The sequence below is a fragment of the Narcine bancroftii genome, chromosome 5 (assembly GCF_036971445.1).
Source record: "Narcine bancroftii isolate sNarBan1 chromosome 5, sNarBan1.hap1, whole genome shotgun sequence".
NCBI classification, from domain to species: Eukaryota; Metazoa; Chordata; class Chondrichthyes; order Torpediniformes; family Narcinidae; genus Narcine; species Narcine bancroftii.
This window is the reverse complement of record NC_091473.1, coordinates 8026237-8051727: the sequence shown is the minus strand read 5'-3', so window position 1 is coordinate 8051727 and position 25491 is coordinate 8026237. Positions and strand designations below refer to the sequence as shown.

Genomic DNA, 25491 nt, shown 5'->3' with positions numbered 1-25491 from the left:
TTGTCTATATCAATGATCTGGATGATGGGATAAATTGGATCAGCAAGTTTACAGATGACACTAAGATTGGAGGTGTTGTAGATAGTGAAGAAGGTTTTCAAGCTTGCAGGGGGATCTGGACCAGCTGGAGAAATGGGCTGAAAATTGGCAGTCAAGTATGAAGTGTTGCATTTTGGAAGGATAAACCAAGAAAGGATGGACAAGGTAAATGGTAGGGCACTAAGGGGTATGGTAGAAAAGGGATATGGGAATACAGATACATAATTCCCTGAAAGTGGTGTCACAAGTGGATAGGGTTGTAAAGAGATAGTGGCCTTCATAAATCAAAGTATTGAGTATAGGGGGTGGGATGTTATGGTGAAATTGAATCAGCCATTGGTGAGGCCAGGTTTGGAGTATTGTGTACAGTTTTGATCACCTAACTACAGGAAAGATATTGTGAGAGATGAGTAAAACTGATATAAAAATATGAAGATGAGGAAACTAGTATGGATATATGTGTAATGAATAAAGCCAGTATGAATAGGATAAGAATAGATATTAGAATGTAGGAAGTAAAGTTAAGTCTGAATAAGATAAGGGTCTTCTAGCCTTAGACAGAATTAGCAAGTTCTGCATGTAAGAATTTAGTCAGCCCTGAGAGTCAGGAAGGTGTGAATAAGGACAATGACATGATGGGACACCGACAGGATACCCCCTGGTCCTCCAAGTTCACAGAAACAGCACATAGGCAGACAGGATTGCCTAATGCCAAACTCATCCAGGAGACAGAAGAATGTAAGGGGGAGGGTATTCCTATACTGAAATCAACTGTATAAAAGTTGGGTGAGCCCCAGTATGTGTGTGTATTCCCAGGGTAAGGGGAAGCACCCAACTTTGCATTGTTGTATAATAAATGTTATTTGTTCTCAATTTTTGTCTCAAGCAATTTCTGTGAAGGTACTTCTGCTTCTCACAATATCAATAAGCTAAAAAGTGGAGAAAGATTTACTATGATGTTGCCTGGACTTCAGGAACTCAGTTACAGTGAAAGGTTAAACAGAACTTTATTCCCTGGAGAACTTGGGGAGATTTGATAAAAGTATTTAAATTTGAGGGGAATGGACAATGTAAATGTAGGTAGTCCAATGAGGGTAGGTGAGACACAAACCAGAGGACGAGGGTTAAGGGGGAAAGTGTACATGGAACTTCCTCACACAGAGTGGTGGGATGAGCTGCCAACTTAGGTGATGAATGCAGGCTCACTCTTAACATCTAAGAAGAATGTGGACATGGATAGGAGAAGGTGTGGAGGACTATAGACTGGGTGCAAGTCAGTGGGACTATGCAAAATTAAATTGGTTTGGCACAGTTTAGAAGGGCCGAAGTGGCCTGTTTCTGTGCTATAATGTTCTATGGTTCTCAAAAGCCCACACAGGTCACAGGGAGGACGTACAAACCCCTTAGAATCAGATTTGAACCCAGGTTGCCAGTGGTATATAATAGCGTTTCTCTAGCTGCTCTGCTGACAGCGCCTTGACCTTCCATAAAGATCATTGGGATGTTTTGGGGAAACCTTTTATTGTGTAGGAGTGGAGTGGGCTTTGGTTTTCAAATGATAGAGGGGGATTCAACAAATTGCCTAATGAATTCCCTTTTAGGTGTTTGCAGTGAATTTCTTCCTGTCTCTGTCATGAAGTGGGATGTTTGAATGTACTGAACATGGTTTAGATTATCTGTTATTGTCTTTTCCTATGAAACATTTTCTTCGATGCTGTGCCTTGCTGCGCAGAGGGTGTGGGGGGGGGGGGGGGGGTGCTGTTGGGGAGAGAATGCAAGGGAACCTCTTCAATGTGTCTGCATGTGATGTATTGATAGCTGAAAAGATGAGAAGTCTCACCACACTGGACTCTTCTTTGACACTTAAGCATTGAATCTCATTCTGTTTCGTGTCCCTCTGAGATTAGTATCGAATTCTAGTGCCAGCTTCAATCCCGAGCAGCCAATGGTAAAAAACATTTTAATCTCAAGATTTTTGAAAGTTTTCTTAGACATCTGCAAAATTCTGAGTTTCCCAACACCTGTTCAATTAGCCAAATGCATTAAATGATTAAAACCCATTGCTGATATCCTCTATCCTAAAGATTTCTTTAATCAAATCAATGAGGGTAATATTTAATTTTTGTAATAATCATTGATCATCTTAATAGCACTGTCTCTTTTAACTTGTTCAATATAAATCATGTTTACACAGCTCTAGTGATCTGGGTTGGATGCTGCCCCTGTGAGGCTCTTCCCACCACCCAAAGATGCACTGGTAGATTAATTAGATTTATAAATCCCCTCACCCCCTCCCAGTGTAGGTGGGTGGGAGGTTAATCAAGGGAAGGGTGGGGGTTAGTGGAATGATTTGTGAAGGAATTTGAGGAAAAATAATATTTAATACCTTTTTAGCCAAAATCAGTTTGCAAGGCCAGCTCCAAGACCTTTGTCTCGTCCTCAAGATCAATCCAAGCTGTTTCCAGTCTTGGGATTGGGGTGGGAGTGGGGGGGAGATTGTTCTGTTTGTGCAAGTATGAATTAATATTTGGATTTGTGGAGTTGGATGAGGTTGAGGGTTTTTACAGAAGAGGGTTTATTCAGTTAAGCATCCTGTGCAATCTTTTAGAACCAAATTAACGTGTTAAAATTGATCATCAAAATTGAATTCTAAGTGTCAAGTGCAGCCACTGTTATGGCCCTCGAGGGTTATAGTAGCCTGGGCAGAAAAGTTTACTTGGGTATCATTAGATTTTTAAATAATGTGAAAATGAAAGTTTGATTTCTTTACAAGGGGTAATTTGACTTCAAGGTCTTAAGTGTTTAAAATATGGTATACATATGGCTCTGTATTAGTTGGATATGAAGAGACATCTCTGCAGGTTGCATAAGCACAGAACTAGGTTAGCTATCAAGAGGTTTTATTTTTGCAGGGTGTCGTGGCCCTTTGGCATATGTTGCTAGCTTCTGCAGTGAGTGTGGATATGCTCTAAATTTTAAAAAAAGAGAACTCGGAAATTGATATTATTTTATTGCAAAAAAAATCACTTGACATAGGGCGGCATGGTTGGCGCAGTGGTTTGTGCAACACCATTACAGCGCCAGCGATCAGGACCGGGATTCAAACCCCACGCTGTCTGCATGGGTTTTCCCTGGGGGCTTCAGTTTCCTCCCACCCTTCAAACTTACCAGGGGATGTAGGTTAATTGGGTGTAAATTAGACAGCACTGGCTCGTGGGCCAAAATGGCCCGTTACTGTGCTGATTGTCTAAATTTCAATTTAAATTGTACCCTAAATTGCTCGTCTCTGTTCAGGTTTGGAGAGTAATTTCCTAGTTTTTTTTTCCTGAATTGGTCTTGATGATTATTGTTTCCCCCCCCCCCCCCCCCGAAACTCTAATGAATGGCAAACATTGCAGTGATGTTTCTTTGCTACTTGACTGAAAGGATCAGCCCACGTGGTCATTTCTGGTCTGGTCTTTTTTTTCCCCCACATGTTCGTGTGAGGTGGGAGAAAGAAGTTAATTCCTGGAATTGTTAAATAGAAAAATGATTACGGTTTTTCCATTCTTTTCTTGGATAGAAGTAGGGTTGGATTCATGAGGGAGGGGTTGCAGCAGATATGGCAACAAAAAAAACCAAGGGTTAAAATAGTTTACATTTTAAATTTAGACCTACTGTATGTTAACAGGCCAATTACAGCCCATTAATCTACACCCCCGGTTCGTTTCAAATAGTGGGAAGAAACCAAAGCCCCTGGGGAAAACCAATGCAGACATGGGGAGAATGTACCAACTCCTTACAGACAGCACGGAATTCGAACCCCAGTCCCTATGATTGGTGCTGTAGCAATGTCACGCTAACCGTTCTGCCCCATGATGGGATTTATATTAAAGAATTAAGGTGGATAAATATTTCAAGCTGAGCCTTGTGGCAATAGATCCAATTTTGAGTAGCCTTGATTGTTACCAGTCATCTTATTTCTTAATGTTGATAATTCTTATAACAAGGTTCATTAAGCTGGGAGATGGTAATGCAGTTTATACTTCATTTATTGAATCATTAAATAGCCTAGCTTGGCACACATTGAAACACATTATTAGTGTCCAAAACTCACTAAATTAATGACTGCCAGTGAAGACTTTCTATGATCATTTAGCTAAGTATGCTCAAGATAACAGCACACTTTTTCATAGTGAAAAGGTGTCTCTTTATGACTAGACTGTTTTTATGTTTGCTTCCTGCTGGATGCAAACATAAAATGTCCCTTGGAAGTGTAGAGAAAAAAACGAGTTGTAAGTTTCCTACTCCGCCCAAAAAAAGGTACCGTCCTTCTAGGCTTCTGAGCTGAAGTGAATTAATACCACCCTGTGTCACAAGTTCCCTGGATCACTTGATCTCTATTGCCCAATCAGGTTCCTGCTGATCTGTGCTTTTCAAATCCAATTGTCTGAGTTACCTGACTCCAATTGCCAGGTGCAGCTTGCAGATAAAATCACTGTTGACGTCTGCTACAAAAGTTTGAACCATGAATAAGATGTTCCATGCCTTGAAACACCTCACAATTACTTCCTATGTTTAATTATTAATTTTTAAAAAATTATTTAGACATGCATCACAGGCCATTTTGACCCACGAACACATTACACCCAATTAACCTACAACCCCAATACGTTTCGAATGGGGGAGGAAACCGGAGCTCCCAGGAAAAACCCATGCAGACACAGGGAGAACGTACAAACTTCTTAGAGTGGGATTTGAACCTCAGTCCAGATCGCTGGCACTGTAAAGGCGTTGCGCTAACTACTACACCAATCATGCCACCTGTGATCAAGTCACAGTTTGGTCGTAAAGATCCTTTTGCATTCTTGCACTGTCCACCATAGTGATGGAGAAACTGTCATTACAAAATCTTAAGTTTCATCAGCATCGTTGAGGGGAAAAGACGATGTTATAAGTTGTCCATTCTTTGTATATTTGTTAGCAATAAATTAATGAAATCTTCATCAATGTACTGAAAGCTTTTGAGAGGAGAACTTCTTCTCTCCAGCGGATGTTCTGAGAGCTTCTCTCACTGCTCCCCCTCTGTAATCCCTGCTAATACCTACCCTGAGAAATTTGATTCAAAATTCCTTCAGTTCATGTGGTCCATGGCTGTTGCTGTTAAAGCAATGTGAGACCACTTTGCCTCATCATGCTTTCCTTTATAAACCTGTAAGGGGTGTGTAGCAATGACAACATTCTCCACCAGCTGGAAACCTACCAGTCCTGTCCTCTGTTTCTGCAGGGACCACTGTCTCTCTGACCAATGTAGGCATTCTTCCCTCCCTGTCCACCTTTCCCAGCCCCCTGCCACTTTCCCCCGCAACTGGAGGAGAGCCTGCACATAGCCATCTTGATTGGTTCTCCAGCAGATTGGCTCCCCACCCCCTCCAGATTTTGGCAGCTGCAGTCTCTTGCATCTTCAGTTTGGAGCTATACTTGGTTATTGGAGAAGGTTATATCAGCTGTTAGGATAGATGCTACTGTACACTCTGTGATTCAACAAAAGTGTTCAATGTTAGTGATTTTTGATGGGGGGGGAGGTTAGGCCCATCTTGAGCTTCATTATCAACTACAAATGTTGGAGGAAATGTATAAAACATGGTTATGTAATAATTTAGGGTTGTGATTACAAATTCATAATAAAATTAACATCCATCATTGGAAAAATGTTCACAGTGATTGTAATCTTGAAAAGAAATGTTCCATTCAATGTGAAATATGACAAGTACACAAGAGTTTTCCAACTAAATCATTATTTTACACATTTTTCATTGATGCTTTTTCCCCCTTGGTACTTTGCATGAATCTACATCCACCAATTTATTTTAGAAATGTTTAGGGTATGGGTGTTCCTCTTGCTGTGACTTCCCCATTGGTCATGCTGCAGTTCTGGAATTCCATCCATAAATATTATACCTTCTCTCCCTCTTGAGGCAGGTACTAGGTAGTTGAAGCAATGATTTAAGAAACATTTGGATGGAGACGTGGGTCAAATCGGTTTAGAGGGAGATGGACCATACTCAGCCAGGTGGGGCTGGTGTGGGGAGGGCCTTCATGTCGGCTTTCGGCCGAAGGCTCTGGTTCCATCATGATGACTCTGACACTTCTTTATTCAATGTAGCTTTGAAAGACCCTATCCCCAAGTATCAATTTTTGATTGCTAGTCCTCTGTGAAGCACTTTGAAGTAGACATACTGCAAATGCCAAGAGGAAAATTAATGAGAGTACAAGGATAATGTTGCTCACTTGGAAGTCTCAGCCTAAAATATTGGAGCTGGTCTATTCCCAGCAATATCATATTGATTGCATGCTGCATCTGGACAAGGCAAATTATTTACTGACGAAAGAAGTTTCCAGAACTTTTTTTAAACCAGGTCCTCTCCTCCCCATAGTTAACCAGTTTTCTAGACTGCTGTTCAGGATTGAGAGAGTCTAACTGAAGGACAAATGTTGCATTCGATGCAGCACAGTTTTTTTTTAAGCAAGCTTAGCTCTTATTTTTCCCATTAGCCTGCTGGTTGGAGTTGGCAGAAGCTTAGTTGAAGATTACACGTTGGATTTCCCAGCACGGTTAGTGCAGTGCTACTTCAGTGACTGGGGGTTTGAATCCCGCGCTGTCTGCAAGGAGTTTGTATGTTCTCCCTGTGGCTGTGTGGGCTTGCCCGGGGGCTCAGGTTTCCTCCCACCAGGAGGTCAAAATGTACTGGGGATGTAGATGAATTGGGTGTAATGGGGCGGGACGGACTCATGAGGCAGAAGGTCCTGTTACCATGCTGTATGTCTTAATATTTTTGAAAATTTAAAGGAACACTGAGAACATAATGAAGTACTGTCTTTGAAAAGGTAAATTTTACAATGGTTCAGACACTTTCCTTCCTCCTCGGACGCAAATTCATCCCCAGCTACCAGGATGAAATTCTCCTGGTTCAAATTCAGCGGCTCAATATAAAGCTAATTTATGGAGTCTTGATTTCATTCTGAGTGGAAATCAGCTGAAAGCATCAAGGTTCAGCACTGAACTGCCAATCTCTGTCGGAGAGGCAGCAGAATGAGAAATCAAAGCTATCACGTCTCTTGCATTTGGATGTAACCTTGTTATTGCTTCAGATGAGAGAGAATTGGGGTTTTTTTTCTGTCCAACTGTGCTGTACAAGTCCAGGCAGCATTCATTATTGCTGGTATGTTGCTGAACTAGAAGTCTTTCATCCTTGAGTTGATCCCTTCATTGCAATGAAGTTCAACAAAAATATTTGCCTTTTAACAGGATAAGCAGTACATTGAGACGTGTCTCAGGATAACAGTGAGTCCTGCCTAATCTTACAAGGCAGTTGCAAAATAATTGCATTCTTTTTTTTTTGAGGGGAATTGTTCAAGAGGACATGAGCAAAAAGTTCAAGTTTGTAAGACAAAGACGTACACATCTTAACTCTGTCAATACCAAAGGCATTTTTTTTTTTTTTTTTACAGTGTTGGCACTTGATACCACCTTTCCATTTTCTTTGATTATGACCTGACAGAGCAGACAGGCCAACTATTTGGTTCAGCAGATCGGAACTTGAGCATGCAGACTGATATTCTGTACTCTTCCAGTCGGCTCTTTGATAAGAAGATACATCCATTTCATCTTTAATGTGCTGTCAACTATCAAGTTCTAAAGAGTACGTTGTGAAATTTTCCAAGATCTTTTGTAATCCCCCTTGAGATTATTTTAAATTACGTCCACATCTTTGTTATCCAGCTGATGCGCTCTGTGATCCTATGCAATCCTGCATTTTTCGCTCACTTGGACCTTGTGAATAAAATCTCTCGCTTGCAAAACAAAAATGGGAAGAAGCTGGAACTACTCAGTCTCCGAGGGTGCAGTGCTACTGAAGCGCCGCTCCTGGCACCTCATGGGGACGCTCCCGGCGCTTCCTTGTCACCGTTTTTGATGAGCTCTGACACCTTACATTAAAAAAAAGAAAGAGAACTGCACCCCTGTCGGTATCTGTGATTTTCTTTTTATTTTGCTTTCCACTTGCCTTGCGGAATGTCTTTTAATAAAAACTGCAAGCAGGTCATTCTGGTTTATATCCTGCTGAGTGTACATTGTTTCTCCCCTCCCCCCCCTTCGTTCATTCCTTTCATGGAGTGCAAGAAAGGGTACCCTAAATATGTCCATTCAGTACATCACGTACCTTTACATATCCTTGATGCCTTTGAATATAATCTGGAACGTGCACTTTCATTTGATTACCAATGTAAATCCGTGGAGCACAGGGGCAAATAAAGGAAAGTGTCTGTCCCAAAACATCATGGAGGGTGCTATATGTCTCCCTAAAGTTTCTCCTAAATTTTGTCTCAAACTGACAAGCCCTTTCAACCTGTTGACCTCTGCAAAGTCCGATGTTATTTCTTCGATTCCGAAGTCTATCATTTGTGAAACTAGCGCAAATATACCCTTTTTGAACACCAATGTATCAACCCATATGTGCCTTCCATCTATAACTATGTCATATAGCCTTGGAACATCGCTTTAGATCTCTATTAATTCTGTCAACCATCTGATCGTGCATTAACAATGATTTGTAAAACCCCTATAATTTGTGCCATTTTAAAAATTTTAAACAAAATTTAGACATACAGCGGGCTATTTCAGCTCACGAGCCCATTTTACACCCAATTAACCTTAAACCCCCCCGGTGCATTTTGAATGGTGGGTGGAAGCCCCTGGGGAAAACCCCACGTAGGCACAGGGAGAACGTAAAAACTCCTCACAGACATCTTGGGATTCGAACCCCAGTCCCAATCGCTGGTGCCGTTAATTTCTACGCCAGCCATGCTGCCCTTAATGGTTGGGCGGTACAGAAGTGGCCTGTTACCATGCTGTATCTCTAAGTTTAATCTTTATGTTTGTTAATTTATCTTTAGCTGGGAGTTTGAATCAGTTGCATTATTAATTCAGTGAAATTATGGGGTTTCCACATATATGAAACTAAAACTAAATGCATTATGTTGAATTAAAATGGATATAGCTGTTATCATTTCACCATTGTAGTCCACTATGCCTGACCCTCAATCTACATACCTTTAACCAGAATCAGAGCAAGCTGAGCAACGATTTCTACGTTACAAAAGCCTCCCTGCTAAGTGCTGGAGTGTTGCTGTGGTGTGTAAATATTTTATGGCATGGCCCTTTGGTTCTGCTTGATGTAAGTGAATTCCAGATCAGCTATCTGTAAATAATTCTACCTCAGTAATGACAAATCTGAAAGTTATGAATGAGAAGACATCTGCCTCCTGCCCAAGAAAGATGGAGAGCTAGATTGTGCCGTTGTGATTTCAGTGAAATGGTCAGCCACTACTTTGCAAGACGACAAAGCAGCTTTTTAAATTTGCTCATGTTAAATATGGAAATCCATAAACTGTCAGATTTTCTCCCAGCCTTCTCCAGCGCAGCTGTCACAACCTGTTCGATGACAAAATAACAATTGTTCAAGAAGTATTTTCACTATAAGACATTCTGAAACTGTTGTGGTTGGTTTCATGAGCTGTTACTTATCATTTGAACTTTCAATCCCCATCACCTAATATTGCTTGAGTGAAAGAATAAGTTTAATGAATAAGCTTAACGAAGGGTTAATGAATTGGATGAGAATGTGACGGCCTTCTATCATGTCTTACCCTTTGCTGTTGCGACAGATTATGTTGTGTTTTATATTGTATATAGATGTGTTTTAAAGGAGTTAAACTGTGGCAGGTTTTTTTTAGGGTAGTCACATACAAACACTTCAAAGCACATCTCATTTAAAAATACTGCAGCTCTGCTCAAGCCAGACAGTCCAGCTCCGTGAGCCTTTGCAAAAGCTTTGGGGAGTGCCTATAGAGACTAATGGATTGCTGTTTTGAAAAGCAACAGATGAAAGAACTTGAAGGGTTAGGTTTGGAGCCGCAGTCAGTCTGGGAGCATGTTGTTGTTCTAAGAGGGTCAAGTGGTTTGCAAGTAAAGGGAGTTAAACAGGATTTTCCCTGAGAGAGAGAGAGACTTCAGTTCTACAGTTCAGCAGCAGCTGGGACTGGAACAGGACAAGCTGGCAAGCTTATGGAAAAACCCCATTTGGAAGATGGGTTGTGAGTTCTTAGTTCAGCCTGGTCAAAGCCCTTGTGGTTTATACAAGAGGAGAAGGCTAGCTGCCTAATGTTTCACTTGAAATAAGGGAAACAAAAAGGAACACTGTGGTGACCTGAAAAAAATAGGTTATCATCTGGAAAACTCTGAGGGGGCAAGTTTCTTTGGCAAGACACTGACATGGCTGATTGGAAGAAATTAGTTTGTGTCCAGCAAATAACAAATCTCTCTGAAAACCGACAAGAACCTTCCTGAGCGCTAACTATTTACCTTTCAAGCACTAAAGCCTGGTTAAATTCATAAATGTTAAATTCTGTGCACAGTATAAGAATATCCTGCAACCGGTGAACTTGGAGGAATGAGAAATGAGATGCCAGCTGTGTGAAACTTGTAGGGTCTGGTGCAGACTTCTGCCCAAAGGTGTATAAAAATGGGATGGATACTCTATATGCTTTGAGTGGGGCTTAGTGTAGAGAATGAGTCACTGAACTCTTTTTGTTCCCCTCACCCATTAGCGTTAGCAAGGATGATTTTAAAAAAATGTTGTATACTTAATTAATTCTGGTGTTTATTTTCTTACAGTGCAGACTGACCTTCACACCTGTATGGAACACAATTTGTTCCAATAAACATTTCTAAATATAACAAAAATTAATTAAAATATATTGATCATATTTCAGCATTTTATTTTATTGTATGTGTTTGGTCCAATCTTTGTTTCACTTTTCTAAGCACCTTTTTTTCTAAAAGGTCATCAACCGGATAAGATCATTCAATTTTCCTCTCCACAGGACTCTGCAGTTTGTGAAGGCTTCCAGCATTGGCTGTTCATCTTGTGGCCTAGTGCTTTCTGCTCTATTGGTTTTGAGAACTCTTTGCCACGATTGGCTGCTTCGGCTGCTTGATGCAGGAACCCCTCTGAACCCAGGCCTGTGTCAAGAGTTAAAGGAAAATGAATAGTCATGTGTGGGCAGTATTCCCTCAAGATTTTCCCCTCTCTGCAAGATGCCGATGAGGGGATTCGCTGGGGATAGATCTGTCTCTGCGATAGATTGCATCTTTATTTCAGAAGACTGTAAAATTCCTGTAAACTGCTGCAGGTTGCATAACTCACCAATAAGTTGGGTTCTGGATATGGTGGAGCTGCAACCTGGTTCTTTTATTGAACAGTCACATCGTCAAGGACAAAGGGTCTTGGATTGTTGTAATCAGTACAAATAAGGAAGCTCGTAGCTTTTTTCTTAGTAAAGTGTGCTTCTACTGCCTTTATTTCTCCAGAGTGTTGGTTCCTAGCCAACTCATTTATTTCCTGTTCTCAGGAGTTATCATTTTAATGCTGCAGTACTGTTCCTCCACCCATGACATTAGAAATAATAGGTCATTCTTCCACTTGCTGAATAATATCATGCATTTACAGGGTATAACAGTTACATAAGTAGGAATATCATGCAATTATGTGGTACAGAATCATGCCCTGCCAAATAAACAGTAATTATTTACAGTTGCAGTCTAATAAACATACTTAACATATCTGAGGAAATGAAATAACTACAGTTACTGTGTGTTAACCTTGCTAGATGGAATAAATACAACCTCTCATTATTTTCTTAGTCACTCACCCACCCAGCTGCAGAACCAGGAATTCAACGTAGTGATAGAGAAAAGGTCCAGAAATCCTGAGAATCTGGATTTTTGAAAATTTGGCGGGCTTTTGCGCGCTTGCTTAATCGCCACAAATGCACAGCGGCAACCAGCGGCCACACTTAATACAGGTAAATCTTATCACAAAGAAATTCATCTCTATACTGTAGTTTTCTTTTACAATGTTCATTTTTAAACACAATTTCAAGCTACATGCTCACTTTGTAGTGAAAAAAATTGTTCACATTTTTTGTCAAGCATTGACTTTATTTATCTTCAAAGCTGCTGATGCCTGATGAGTGAAGCACGGTGTATTTGCTAATGTGTAAACTATCAAAATGGACCTGTTCATCTCTTTATTCTGCCTTCAATTTGGATTTTAAAAGTACTGCCTGAGAATCCGGAAAAATCCTGACTGACCCATTCCCTAAGCAGTCTGGGATTTTAGAACTTTTACTGTATGGTTTCAAGTAAGCTCAATATATAACCGTGAAGCAGAAAAAGGGCAGATATCTCTCAACTGATAAATGACCAAGAAATTCACATTTTTGAAGTAAATCTTACCTTGATGGGTTCATAAGAATTGTACTCTTGCACAATATCCATTGATTAATAATGGGATTACAAACACAGTTCGACTTGTTTTAAAAGTGGAACAATAATTTCCACCCCAGGCAGGGTGGAAATTAGATTTGTCAGAAAAGCTCTATTGAAAATGGTAATCCTGGTGTTTGGCAACAATATTTAAAGAAATGACTACAGGTACAATGTTGAAGAGAATTCAGTATTTCATGATCCACCAAAGTGACGTGTTCTTGAAAAACATTGTGTTTTGTGAAATGTAAGGAATTAAAAAGGCCAGCATAAGTTGACAGAAACATCAGTCACGATATTCTGAATTGCTATCTTGTCACTCCAATAAACCAAACTTTGTAGATTCAGCTGTATTTAGCTTCAATTTGTTGACAACCATTTTGCATAACTTTGCATCAAGATTTTCATAACTTGAGTAAATAAAGCATATTGGGTAATGATAACAATATTCTTCTTTAAACAGTTAAACCAAAATCAAGATGATTAAAATGAAATAAGATGATTAAGATAAATAAGATGAACTCAAAGAAAAGTATTTCAATGCTTACGCCTCCTCCATGGTTCTTCGAAGACTGAACGCAAGCACCCCATACACCTGGTTATTACAACATATGATGTCATAGTAACTATGGTAACACTACAACAACAATCTTTTTTAACTACAAATCAAAAGCGCAAAGTTTTAACCTTTACAATATTTGGGTACAGTGTATTCCAAAGTGGCGGACTATTGACTTAGACCCCAAAAAAAGGTTGTTAAATTGAAAAAAAAAACAGTCAGTGGCTTCATCGTGAAAATTTATAATTCAAGGATTTATAATTGGGGAATGCCTGCGCAGAATTAATCAAACAGTCCTAATTGTGTTGATTGAACTATGTTTGAAGCCGCTGTTTACAATTTTCTTTCCTTCTTAAGATATGGCAAAGCTGAGGGGGAGGGTGGGGGTGATATAACTGAATGGCTTGTAAGATCAGTGCAGGGAAAAACCGAAGGATTCAATTCCTTCTCTAAAAGGGCACGTCCACCAACTGGGTTTCTGAAAATCTAATTGTCTCGTGCTCACTTTGATTATCCCAGAGCTTTTCTTTTAGTTCTAGATTTAAAGTAAAATCACACACTGGTAAAGCGGGATTTGAACTTGTATCTGGGAATCAGAACATAGCTTGCTGCAACATCACTGTAATTCCAATTTAGAGGAGATAGAGCAGAGAGAACAAAGGGAAACCGAAGAAAGACTAATGAGCTCCTATTGATTTGGAGGCACATTGTGAACCCAGAATATTTCCTGCAAGACTGGAATGATTTAAAATTGGCAGATAAAAATTAAAATATATTAGAAAGTTTTCCAAAGGGTAGCAATATTTAGTGTAATCTAACCAAATGTCAGAGCTTATTGTTTGAGGCAATAACTCATGGTATGAATCAGAGTGCAGTAATGAGAAAATGTATTCTTAAATACCTTGTTTTGTTTCTTTGGCCTGTGTTATACAGATACATTACTCTCCCTCAGCACACGCAAACTGTGCCCCCAGAGACATCCTTGTTTACCCATGGGGTGAAACGTGAATGTGATTTAAGTAGAAACACAAAAATGCTGGAGGAACTCGGCAGGTCACACAGCGCCAATAGGAGGTAAAAGAAAATATAACGGGCATTTTGGGCCTGAGCCCCCTTCACCTTGACGAAGGGCTCAGGCACAAAACATTGATGAAGTATCTTTACCTCCTATGGATGCTGCAAAGCCTGCTGTGTTCCTCCAGCATTTTTGTATTTTTACTTGTTTAATCATCCCTCGACAAGTCTCCCCACTGTACCATTGGCAGGGTCTGCACTCCCATAACATACATTCTTTGGAGAAGCTACGGAGACACAATTTCATGACAAACAGAAGCCCCAATTAAGTTGCCGTACTCTCATAATATTGTTCCCCTCCTGCCCCAGGACGAGTGGCAATGAAGTATTGGTGCATCCCTTGTCAACTTGCAGAATATTCAATCACTTGTAGGAGTAAAGACCCTTGCGAGCTATGTCACTGTGCACGACTGCATGAGCATAAAAGTCTTTCTGGAAAAATGCCTTGGAGGTAACGATGCCTCAAATCTTCCTGAAGCACTTAATAAAACATAGAAAATCATACAACACAGAAATAGGCCCTACCCCTTGGCCATCATGTCTGTGCTGACCATGATACCAATTTAAACGAGTCCCATCTGCCTCCATGCCGTCTATAATCTCTCCTGTTCACATACCTTTCCTAAAGCTTCTCAAGTGTTGCACATGTCGGTATCCTCCATGATGTAAACCATATTCAACAAGGTTTCACCTTCCCACGAGCAAGGAGAATGCTGATTTACCAAAGGAACTGATCACACTAACCATCTGAGACTCTCATTTGTACAAAGCAATGTTTATTTTTATAGATCATATATTGTCCTGCATATGTGCTGTTTGTCTGTATGTGTGTTATGTCTGTGCGTTTTGCATCGAGAACCGGAGAACGCTGCTTCGTCGGGTTGTACTTGTGTAATCAGATGACGAAGTACATCTTCCCATATTCTCCCTTTCAGCATTCTAAAGAAACCCTTCCTTTGACGACATCCTGGCTCACACTTCTATCTCCACCCTCTTTCTCATGCAACACCTGTCGCTTTACCTCTTCTCTTTCCATCATCCAGGGATCCAAACAGTTCTTCCATTCTGATCCAACTCAATTATGGGTTTGATGCAAGAAGAATCTTCCTGATGTTGGTAAAGTCCAGAACAAGGAGTCATTGGATAAAAGGAAAGCCATTTAGGACTGAGATCCGGAGAAGAACTGGGAAACGGGAAGCTCCTGTTGAGACTGAACACAAACTGCACCACAAACTAGCCACTCAGTCTGGGTTTGATTGCAGGTAGTTCAGGTAACTTGCTTTCTAAATTTATAGAGCTGGCCATTTCGGAGCCAGGTCGGCCATCTGTGCATATTCATTCAGTTTTCTCAAGTACAGTTTTTAGACTGCAGGCATGTAATGACAAAATTGAGGAATTTTGCCACTACGTGGTGTAGCACAATCAATGACCACTTACAAACACCAAGTAAGGGCCAAAGGCTTTATTGATCGCAAGATTCAACATGTCTCAGTATGCTGCTGGCTCAAGTCCCAGGGCAGGTGGGGGGGGAGGATACTAGGGCTTTCAGCCTTTATCTGGGATCTTGGGGGAGGGGCTACCAATTTGGCAGGCCAGTCTGCTCAGTGGGGAATGTGCCCACAATACCATGTTTCACCACACACAGGCAGTCTAAAAAGGAATGGATGCGGCGACGCACATCTCTGGAGGCGAACTGGCCCCGCTTGTACCGCCGCACTGGTGGGGCAGCTGTAGAAAGATGGCGCCGTCAGGACTTGCTTATTGCCTCGTGGCTTAGGCCACAACTCGCGCCCCGGGCAATGTGGTGATGTCACTGCCACGCGGGGTGGAACTCCCATTGGCCTTAAAGGGGCACGTGTGAAATTCAAATGAACAGTTCAACTGAAACAACCACGTGTAGCAGCCAGTGCATGGGCAGGAATTTGAGTCAATTTCTGCCCTGCTATTTATCCTGCAGGATCCCTACAACTTTTTGGAGGAAGCCTGTAGTGTAAATCGTTCCAGGAAAATACATTGACGGTCATCCACTCTACTGCATGTCCAACCCCAGGGACTGTTGACCTCGGGTACTTGCAGTCTAAAAAGGTGCCCAGTGTGAACATCCACATGGGCAGTGATTATGTTAATTTTTTTCAGTGAGTTTTTTCTCTCTTTCTCTCTTCCCCCCCCCCCCCCCCAACCAACATTGCAGTCTAAAAAAATTCTTTTTAACCAACAATGGCTGATCTGGGCAAATCCCACAGCCCTGCACTTCACTGGTTTCACATCTCCCTCTGTGTTCTGTCTCTCACTCATCTCATTAACCTGCCAATCAGATGGAGTCACCAACACCTAACTCTGGTGGATTGGTTATTGAGAGCAGAGAAAGTCAGAGATCACAAACAAAGGTCAATCAGAGATGTTCACTTTGTCCCATCTTTCTTTCTCCTACCCTCTCCGCAGATTAAATCCAATGTTTCCCCGTTTCCCAGAAGATCCAATCTGAAACATGAACACTGTTGTTCATCCCACAGGTGCTGCCTCACCTGCTTAGTGTTTCCAGCACTTGATTTCTATTTCAGCTTTCCAACATTTGCAACTTTTCGATTTTCAGTAACAGAGGGGGGAAAAAAAAGACTTCCTACCACTTTGCATATTTCCACAGTCCTTGCATACTCAGAACCATGGACTGATCTTCCAACTGGAATATTTCTAGTCGTAAGAGACAGAAGCAGGAATTGGCCATTGGTCCCTCATTCTTATTCTGAATTCAATAAAATCAGAGCTTCTCTTGTACCCCAGCACCTCTCCTCTGAACAGATTGTATTGCTTGATACATTAAAATCCAATCATCTATATCATGCTTTTAATGATTCACAACTGGGCCTCCGCAGCCATTTTGGTTAGAGAATGCCAAAGATCCTCTAATAATTGAATACCTTTTCCATCTTGCATGTGTTGACCCTCTATTGTGTCCCTGGCAGTCCAGTCTGGGGAAAAGTCAACTGGCGTAGAAGAATTCTTTGCCTTTCAGTGAGATTGTCTCTCATTGATCTGAACTCAGGAATGTGTTGTCCCAGCCTAGGAGTCAGGTTGACTGGTCCTGAGGATCTATCACCGACCGATCTCATTAATTCTTCCAATACTTTTTTTTAAAATGTTCATATCTTTGAGCTACAGAAGCTGGAATCTGAATCAAATAACAATCTGTGGAGGAACTCAATGGATTGATCTGGAACGTTGATTATTTTTCTTTCCTCACTGCTGCTGGACTTGTTGAATTTCTCCAGCAGATTGTTATTTTCTGTTCTTTTAAAATATTTTTATTAATTTGATAGAAGTATTGCATGTATATATTATTTAGATATTAATGATACCGCTTTTATATAATGCAATACAGAATGAGTCACATATCAATAATTCTCAAAAAAAGTGAAAGATCCTTAAGAATTTCACCTCCTACTCTAATATTGAGTTATACACCGTGATTATCCAAATCAGTGGTTCTCAATCTTTTTCTTTCCACACACATACCACTTTAAGTAATCCCTTGGCCATAGGTGCTCTGTGATTAGTAAGGTGGTATGTGGGTGGAAAGAAAAAGGTTGAAAACCACTCTTTTAATTGACCCGTTATGTGCACGGTTTCAGAAGTCCAAAGGGCCAATGACAATTTTTCTCAGGCAAAATATTTCAGTCACAATTGGGTCTAGAGCAATGATTCTCAACCTTCCCTTCCACTCACATCCCACCTTAAGCAATCCCTGACTAATCATAGAGCACCGATGGCATAGTGAGTGGAAAGATAAAGGTTGAGAACCACTGATCTAAATAGTCCAATCTCTTCCTGTTGGAGAAACAAACCAAAATAAGAACAAAAGGAAAAAAACATACTAATCTAACCTCTCCCACTAAACACGGTCACGAGCAAATACATTGTAAAAATCTCGTCTTGGATATCGGATAGAAAACCCCCAGAGCACTCCTGCCGAAGTCATCAAATTATGAGCATAGCCCACGAATGGGCCCCATATCTTGCCAAATTCAACCCTCATCTCTTTAACATTAGATCTAATTTTCTCAAACACAAGCAAGGCTTAACACCCTGTAACCATGGCCTAGGAGTTAATGTTCTGCTGCCTTTCTATCTCATCAAAACTGCTCCCTGGCTGTCAATGAAGTCAAGGCTACTATTCTAGTTTGAGTTGAATTCAAGGAAATCCTCTCTTCTAGAGAATAACCAAACAAAGTGATAAAAGGACACAATTCTAATTTAATCCTAAGAATCTGTGATAGAGTTTTCAGGAATTGTTTCCAATCTTCTTATAGTTCTGGACACTCCCAGAACATAGGAATTAGAGAGGCCTCACAAATTTTACATTTGTCACATAGTGGATTGACATCAGGTATTGTTTTTATACCATTCAGTCTATGCCTGTTATTTACTATATTCCTAAGAAGTTTCACTATTATTCCCAGGAGGTTTTCTGTGAAAGCAATGTATTTGTCCAATTTGGAATCATAGAATTATATAGCACAGGTGCCTTCTGCAATGTGTACTGATTGGTTTTGTAATGAGAGTGCCCAGGAATGCTGCAGAGGGTAGCAAACATGGCCTGGTCTGTCACAGGCTTTGACCTCCCATTTACTGAAGACGTGTATGTGAAATGCTGACTCAAGAAGGCAGCCCATATTATAAAGGATCCCCATCCCCCTGCTCGTGACCTCTTCTGACTTTCTCCTTCATGTAGAAGGTCGCAGCATCCCTAGGTTCAAGAACAGTTTCTTTCCAAACGCTATCAGGCTCTTGAACCTCCTCTTGATACACTAATTCGAGACTACTCTGACACCACACGAGGACTGATTGTACTATTGTAATGCCATTTCTTTCTTGCACTATTGTAAATATGGCTTTATTATCTAAATGTTTTTGTTCCTTTTTTCCCCATGTTAATTGAACGCATAGATTGCCCTTGTTTTTATTATGAACTACCTGTTCAACTGCTGCATTTAAGAATTTTGTGCACACATACATTGCACAATGTACAGTATTTGGCATTCCCACGTTCATTCCATTCTTCCTACATTCTATTGATTGTACCATTCCCCTCTAACTAGCCCTTTTTTCACTGGCATCCCAGTTAATTGGCTGTGCCATGTCCCGGGATAGGAAGCCCTTGGTGCCGTTTCCAGTGGGCCACCCTTAGCTGGGACACTGACTGCTTTTCCACTGAATGCACCTCATCCCTGGGGATTGGAGTGTCTAACTTCAACTAGAATGGATGGAAGCTGTCCTTTTTCCACTCGTTTAATTGGCATGCCGGCGTCAGCTGACACCGGGGACATGAGTATGGGTATAGGGCGTCAATCCCCGAAGTGCTGATTGTTTTCCTTTTCCACTGGACCCTTAACCAGTTAATTCCTGGGACAAGGTGCTAGTGGGAAAGGGGCTATTGACACAGCCAATGAGGTGAGGGAGGAAACTAGAGTACATAGCAGAAACCTGGGGGAACATGCAAAGTCCACACAGACAGCAAGGTGCCATGGTTAGCAGAGCACCTTTACAGCGCCAGCAATCGGGGCCTGGGGTTTGAATCCCGCACTGTCTGATATGAGTTAGTACGTTCTCCTGTGTCTGCGTTGGTCCTCCCCGGGGGCTCAGGTTTCCTCCCACTGTTCAAAACGTACTGGGGGTGTTGGCTAATTGGGTGTAAATTGGGTCAAAACAGCCTGTTACTGTGCTGTTTGCCTAAAGAAAAGTCTCTGGCACTGTGAGGCAGTGGCTCTGCTAAATGAACCACTGTGTCACCCCCAAGCTGCTTTGCCATTTCCTTGTTTCCTGACTGAATTTCTCCTGTCACGGTCTGTAAGGAGCCTCTCGTTTACTTTTTACAGAGAGATGCTCTTATAATCTACTTTTATGTTCCTTGTTAACCTCTGCTTGTATTCTTTTGTCCCTTTCCTCATGAATAACTTGGTCCACCTTCCCTGAATTCCCAAACTTTCTTTTCATGGTTATTTTGCTGAGAATGGACTGGGTGAAAGAATAGGTTATGACTAAGATTGGACATCATCTTATCCCCATTGTTACAGAGTTGTTCTTAAATATATCACTAACCTGTGACACACCACCACCACATAAAATCAGGGAGTTGCTTGCCGAGCCAATACTCTGTGCTACCTATAGCCTCTTCTATCAAGAACGAACACACACGCACACACCAGGCAATGAAAATAAAACATGCTGGAATAACTCAGCAGGTCAGCCAACAATCTTTGGCTTGGCTTCGCGGACGAAGATTTATGGAGGGGTAATGTCCACGTCAGCTGCAGGCTCGTTTGTGGCTGACAAGTCCGATGCGGGACAGGCAGACACGGTTGCAGCGGTTGCAAGAGAAAATTGGTTGGTTGGGGTTGGGTGTTGGGTTTTTCCTCCTTTGTCTTTTGTCAGTGAGGTGGGCTCTGCGGTCTTCTTCAAAGGAGGTTGCTGCCTGCCGAACTGAGAGGTGCCAAGATGCACGGTTTGAGGCGATATCAGCCCACTGGCGGTGGTCAATGCGGCAGGCACCAAGAGATTTCTTTAGGCAGTCCTTGTACCTCTTCTTTGGTGCACCTCTGTCATGGTGGCCAATGGAGAGCTCGCCATATAACACGATCTTGGGAAGGCGATGGTCCTCCATTCTGGAGACGTGACCTACCCAGTGCAGTTTGATCTTCAGCAGCGTGGATTCGATGCTGTCGGCCTCTGCCATCTCGAGTACTTCGATGTTGGAGATGAAGTTGATCCAATGAATGTTGAGGATAGAGCGGAGACAACGCTGGTGGAAGCGTTCTAGGAGCCGTAGGTGATGCCGGTAGAGGACCCATGATTCGGAGCCGAACAGGAGTGTGGGTATGACAACGGCTCTGTATACGCTTATCTTTGTGAGGTTTTTCAGTTGGTTGTTTTTCCAGACTCTTTTGTGTAGTCTTCCAAAGGCGCTATTTGCCTTGGCGAGTCTGTTGTCTATCTCATTGTCGATCCTTGCATCTGATGAAATGGTGCAGCCGAGATAGGTAAACTGGTTGACCGATTTGAGTCCTTTACTGGCATCCCTACGGCTCCTAGAACGCTTCCACCAGCGTTGTCTTCGCTCCATCCTCAACATTCATTGGAGCGACTTCATCTCCAACATCGAAATTCTCGAGATGGCAGTATCCACGCTGCTGAAGATCCAACTGTGCTGGGCAGGTCACGTCTCCAGAATGGAGGACCATCGCTTTCCCAAGATCGTGTTATATGGCGAGCTCTCCACTGGCCACCGAGACAGAGGTGCACTAAAGAAGAGGTACAAGGACTGCCTAAAGAAATCTCTTGGTGCCTGCCACATTGACCCCCGCCAGTGGGCTGATATCGCCTCAAACCGTGCATCTTGGCGCCTCACAGTTTGGCGGGCAGCAACCTCCTTTGAAGAAGACCGCAGAGCCCACCTCACTGACAAAAGATAAAGGAGGAAAAACCCAACGCCCAACCCCAACCAACCAATTTTCCCTTGCAACCGCTGCAACCGTGTCTGCCTGTCCCACATCGGACTTGTCAGCCACAAACGAGCCTGCAGCTGACGTGGACATTACCCCTGCATAAATCTTCGCCCGTAAAGCCAAGCCAAAGAAGTAATGTGTGTGCCCTGTCGCCTGGAGAAACACCATTTCATCTGGTTCTCTGTGTACAGTCAGATGACAATAAACTTGGACTTGGAAGAGGGATGTCGTCTTCTCACAACCTCACGTCCAAATCCAAGGTTGTGAGCGCACTTCAGGAGAGAGCGGTGTGGTGCAGCTGGATCGAGCTGTGGCTTCATGAATCCAGTGACCTGGGTTCACTCCTCACCTCTGGTGCTTATTATGGGGAGTTTGCTCACTCTCCTTTGCTTCTCTTTTAAACTGCAGCCCCTGGGTCACCCTCCTGGGACCTGGGTGTGATTACTGGGGCAAAGGTGCTGGAGGCACCTTTCAAATCGCAGGGAGACGGACCCATTAAATCGCCAACCTGGTGATTTAAGGGGAATCCTGCCCCCACAATGACACATCACACACTCACTGGAAGTACTGCTGGACGTTTGGATGCTGGCTGCCTGGTGACACAAGCACGCAAGCGCTGATGTCAGTGGAATAAGCGGATCGGCTATTTTCATTTTCAAATCGCCTGTGGGCGCAGTTTGAAGGGCCTCTTGTCACCATGTGGATTTCCTCTGAAGGTTCCAATTTCCTCTCTACATCGCATAGGCATTCAAGATGGTTTTTTTTTTGTCCAGTGTAGACTCCCTGCTGTGCAGGTGAGTTCATAGAATCTGGGGGGAGGGAATAAAGCAGGATTATTTTGGGATTTGTATCAGTGGCAGGCTCAGTGTAATGAAGAGACATTCATCGGCCATGCGCTTCCCTCAAATAAGTTATTGTGCCCCCCCCCCCCCCCCCACACACACATACAGCACTAGGGGGTTGCAGGCCGTGGGAAAAGTTAGCTTAGAGGTTCCAGCTGTGAGAGTATGTGTCATCCCGAGAAGGACAGGAATCCCTTACCCAAAACATATTCATGAAGGCTATCAACAGGGCCAAAACAAAAAGACAAATGAAAACTTAGCAGCATCCAGCACGTTTGGGCAAGGGTGGATTGAGAAAGTCTGGGGAGATGTGCTTGTGGGTATAGGAACAGATCCAGCAATCTTTACTCGAACCATATGGATCCCATGGGAAATCATTCTCTTGTGAATTTCACGTGCTGGCAGTCACCAGAGACGATGTTAAAAGAATGAACACAGGTGAAATCGAAAGCCACGCTCTTCTCTGCCCTGATGGACACTTGTCAGTGGTGGAAAACCTTGTTGATTGGAAGACCATAGTTTTAATTTACAATTGCAGACTCCACCAACCCCCCTCACCCCTGCAGTTCTCCGACGGCAGTTTGTGCCCCCCCCCACTGTTACCCTAATGCCTCCCCCTCACTATTACCCTAATGCCCCCCCACTGTTACCCTAATGCTCCCCACTGTTACTCCCCCCATAGTTACCCTAATGCCTCCCCACTGTTACCCCCCAGTTACCCTAATTCCCCCTCACTATTACCCCCCCACTGTTATCCCCACAGTTACCCTAATGCCCCCTCCACTGTTACCCTAATGCCCCCCCCCACTGTTACCCTAATGCCCCCAATTAGATCTCTTCTGATGTTGACTCTGGAAAGTAGGTTTCAGGTTTATTTGTCAGAGAACATGCATGACCTCACATACAACCCTGAGATTCCTTTTACTTATTGGTAGTGCAAAAAAAACCACTCAACCTACACATTGTAAATAAATAAATGTAAACAAACCAACTGCAATAGAGAGAATTTTTAAAAAATTAATAAAATGCCCAAGTAAGAGTCTCTGATTGAGTTTGTTGTTGAGAAGTCTGATGGCGGAGGGGGAGCAGCTGTTCCCGAAGCCGGCGGCGGAGGGGGAGCAGCGGTTCCCGAAGCCGGCGGCGGAGGGGGAGCAGCGGTTCCCGAAGCCGGCGGCGGAGGGGGAGCAGCGGTTCCCGAAGCCGGCGGCGGAGGGGGAGCAGCGGTTCCCGAAGCCGGCGGCGGAGGGGGAGCAGCGGTTCCCGAAGCCGGCGGCGGAGGGGGAGCAGCGGTTCCCGAAGCCGGCGGCGGAGGGGGAGCAGCGGTTCCCGAAGCCGGTGGTGTGAGTCTTGTGGCATCGACACCTCTTTCCTGATGGCAGCAGCGAGAATGTGCTGGGTGGTGAGGGACTTTGTTGATTGCCCCTGCCCTCCATGACCGAATTGATTGGGTGGGGGAGAAACGCCACCAGCCTCACAGAGCACATCCTTCACCAGTTTCTCTCCCTGCAGAAGCTGCCTGATCCGTTGAGTGTTTACTTCCCTCCCGAGGTGTGGAACCCAGCAGTCAAGGAATCCTCCCACTTGTTAAATGAAGTTGTTCGTAATGTAGCTGAAGTAATTAATGATTCATAAGAGGGAAGGTGGAGAGAGCAGGGTCGTCACGCCTGTGATGTCACATTGATAGATGTGTGAGAGAGAGAGAGAGACAGACGGAGAGTTGCGAGGGAGTGAGAGAGAGCAAAGCGGGAGGATGGCATCTATCGGAGACTTCGACCCGCTTCAAGCTACCGTTCCTGCCACCAAGATCGAGATCACCGTATCCTGCAGGTAAGGAAGGGAAGGCAAGGGTCGGGGGCTTTGGTCTCTGGGTGAGGGAAGGCGGGGTGGGTGGGGGAGCAGCGAGGGGGATGCAGGGATCCGGCTACCTGTGCAGCCGCGGCAGGCAGGCACCAAAGTTAGCGAGGCGCTCAGTGGCGACGGTTCTGAATCCAACGGAGCGAGGCAACCAGAAGAACCCCATCGGAGCAGCAGTTTGAAAGGAGAGGCGAAGCGGTGGCGTTCCGGGCAAGTTCGGGGCGAATGCGTGTCGCAGTTCTCTTGGTGGGTGGGTGGGGGGATATCGCGCTCTGGTCGGGGAGAGAAAGGGAGTTGGGACTGCAGTCCAACCCACTCACTGTACCAGCAACCTCTGTTTAAAAAAAAAAGAGAGCCTGGCACCAGCCCCTGGACTGCACCCCCCCCCCCCCCCCCCAAACCCAGCAGCAGGTGAGGGCCGAAGTTTCCACTGAAGTTTCTTCCCGAAATTGCAACAAGCGCTTTCAAGGCTTTTTTTATGGTGCGGACGGTCCCCCTTCGGCGGCGCCTCGCTCGCACCTGCAAGGGGAGCATGAAAGCGACGCCCTGCATTGGTCCTCACCTGGCAAGACCGGGTCCTGCTCCCCCCCAACCCCCCCGCCTTCGTGGATACGCGCCGGGAGGTGGGGGGGGGGGGGGGTGACCTAACCGGCAGGAGGCAATAGCAGCACACGCCCTGATGAGGATGTGCATGGGGGGGGGGGGGGGGGGGACGTGACCAGCAGGAGACGTGCGTGGGCTACATTCCAAGGCCAGCATTTCTTGGCCAATGGGCGACCTCCCAAGGGCAATAAAGTCTGCCAGGTTCATTGGGTCCATCCACATACCGAGGAAACAATTGCAGCCGAAAGCCTCCGGTGCGACGTGATCGCTGACAAATGGACGGTCACCAGCGAGAGGAGTTGGGACGCGCGAATCCCGTGTAAGGGCTGGGCGTCTCGGATTTATTGTCCGAGTACATTCATGGCATCACATACAACCCCGAGATTCTTTACCTGAGGGCGCAGCAGAATTACCACTTATTGGCGTGTAAACAAAAAAAAATCAAAATTTATGGTTGCCAGCAAGTCACAAAATTCATTGTTTTACGGTAGTGTCACGATGCAAACATTTGTATTATAACCATCTGACGATATTACTGTCAAAAAATAATACTGCACGAAAAGTCAGGCTGTGTCTTTGGTTCATTGTTCATTCAGGAATCTGACGGCAGCGGGGAAGAAGCTGCCCTTGTGCAGCTGAGTGCTCGTCTTTAGG

The 25491-nt window shown here is 43.6% G+C and overlaps 2 protein-coding genes across 5 annotated transcripts in view; one reads left to right on the top strand and one right to left on the bottom strand.

The window, feature by feature from the left end:
* Positions 1 to 10834: 10834 nt before the first annotated feature.
* On the bottom strand, positions 10835 to 25053 carry LOC138765272 (uncharacterized). Its single transcript, XM_069942324.1, has 5 exons — positions 24978 to 25053; positions 24636 to 24753; positions 24306 to 24568; positions 22098 to 22347; positions 10835 to 11101 (listed from the first exon to the last, which is right to left on the bottom strand). The coding sequence occupies exons 1-5, from the start codon at positions 25051 to 25053 to the stop codon at positions 10915 to 10917; spliced, it is 894 nt and encodes a 297-aa protein (XP_069798425.1). The 3' UTR covers positions 10835 to 10914.
* LOC138763077 (copine-9-like) overlaps positions 23901 to 25491 on the top strand; it is a 461486-nt gene continuing 459895 nt past the window's right edge. For 2 of the 4 annotated variants that reach the window (XM_069936660.1, XM_069936662.1), the window contains exon 1: positions 24126 to 24207. Coding sequence is in view for 2 of the 4 variants with exons in the window: in XM_069936658.1 (XP_069792759.1) it covers positions 24065 to 24207 (143 nt within the window). In the remaining 2 variants the exon portion in view is untranslated. Of the gene's footprint in view, positions 24208 to 25491 lie in introns of all 4 variants that reach the window. The other 2 variants (XM_069936658.1, XM_069936659.1) reach the window with 2 other exon arrangements.

What these genes read in the sequence shown, in the direction of transcription:
- LOC138765272 (XM_069942324.1), bottom strand. Translation starts at nt 25,053, where the DNA reads ATGGACCCAATGAACCTGGCAGACTTTATTGCCCTTGGGAGGTCGCCC. An exon ending in CGGCCCTCACCTGCTGCTGG is followed by an intron (nt 24,569 to 24,635) that starts GTTTGGGGGGGG and finishes TTTTTTAAACAG; the next exon opens with AGGTTGCTGGTACAGTGAGT. An exon ending in AACGTCCAGCAGTACTTCCA is followed by an intron (nt 11,102 to 22,097) that starts GTGAGTGTGTGA and finishes CTCTTGACACAG; the next exon opens with GCCTGGGTTCAGAGGGGTTC.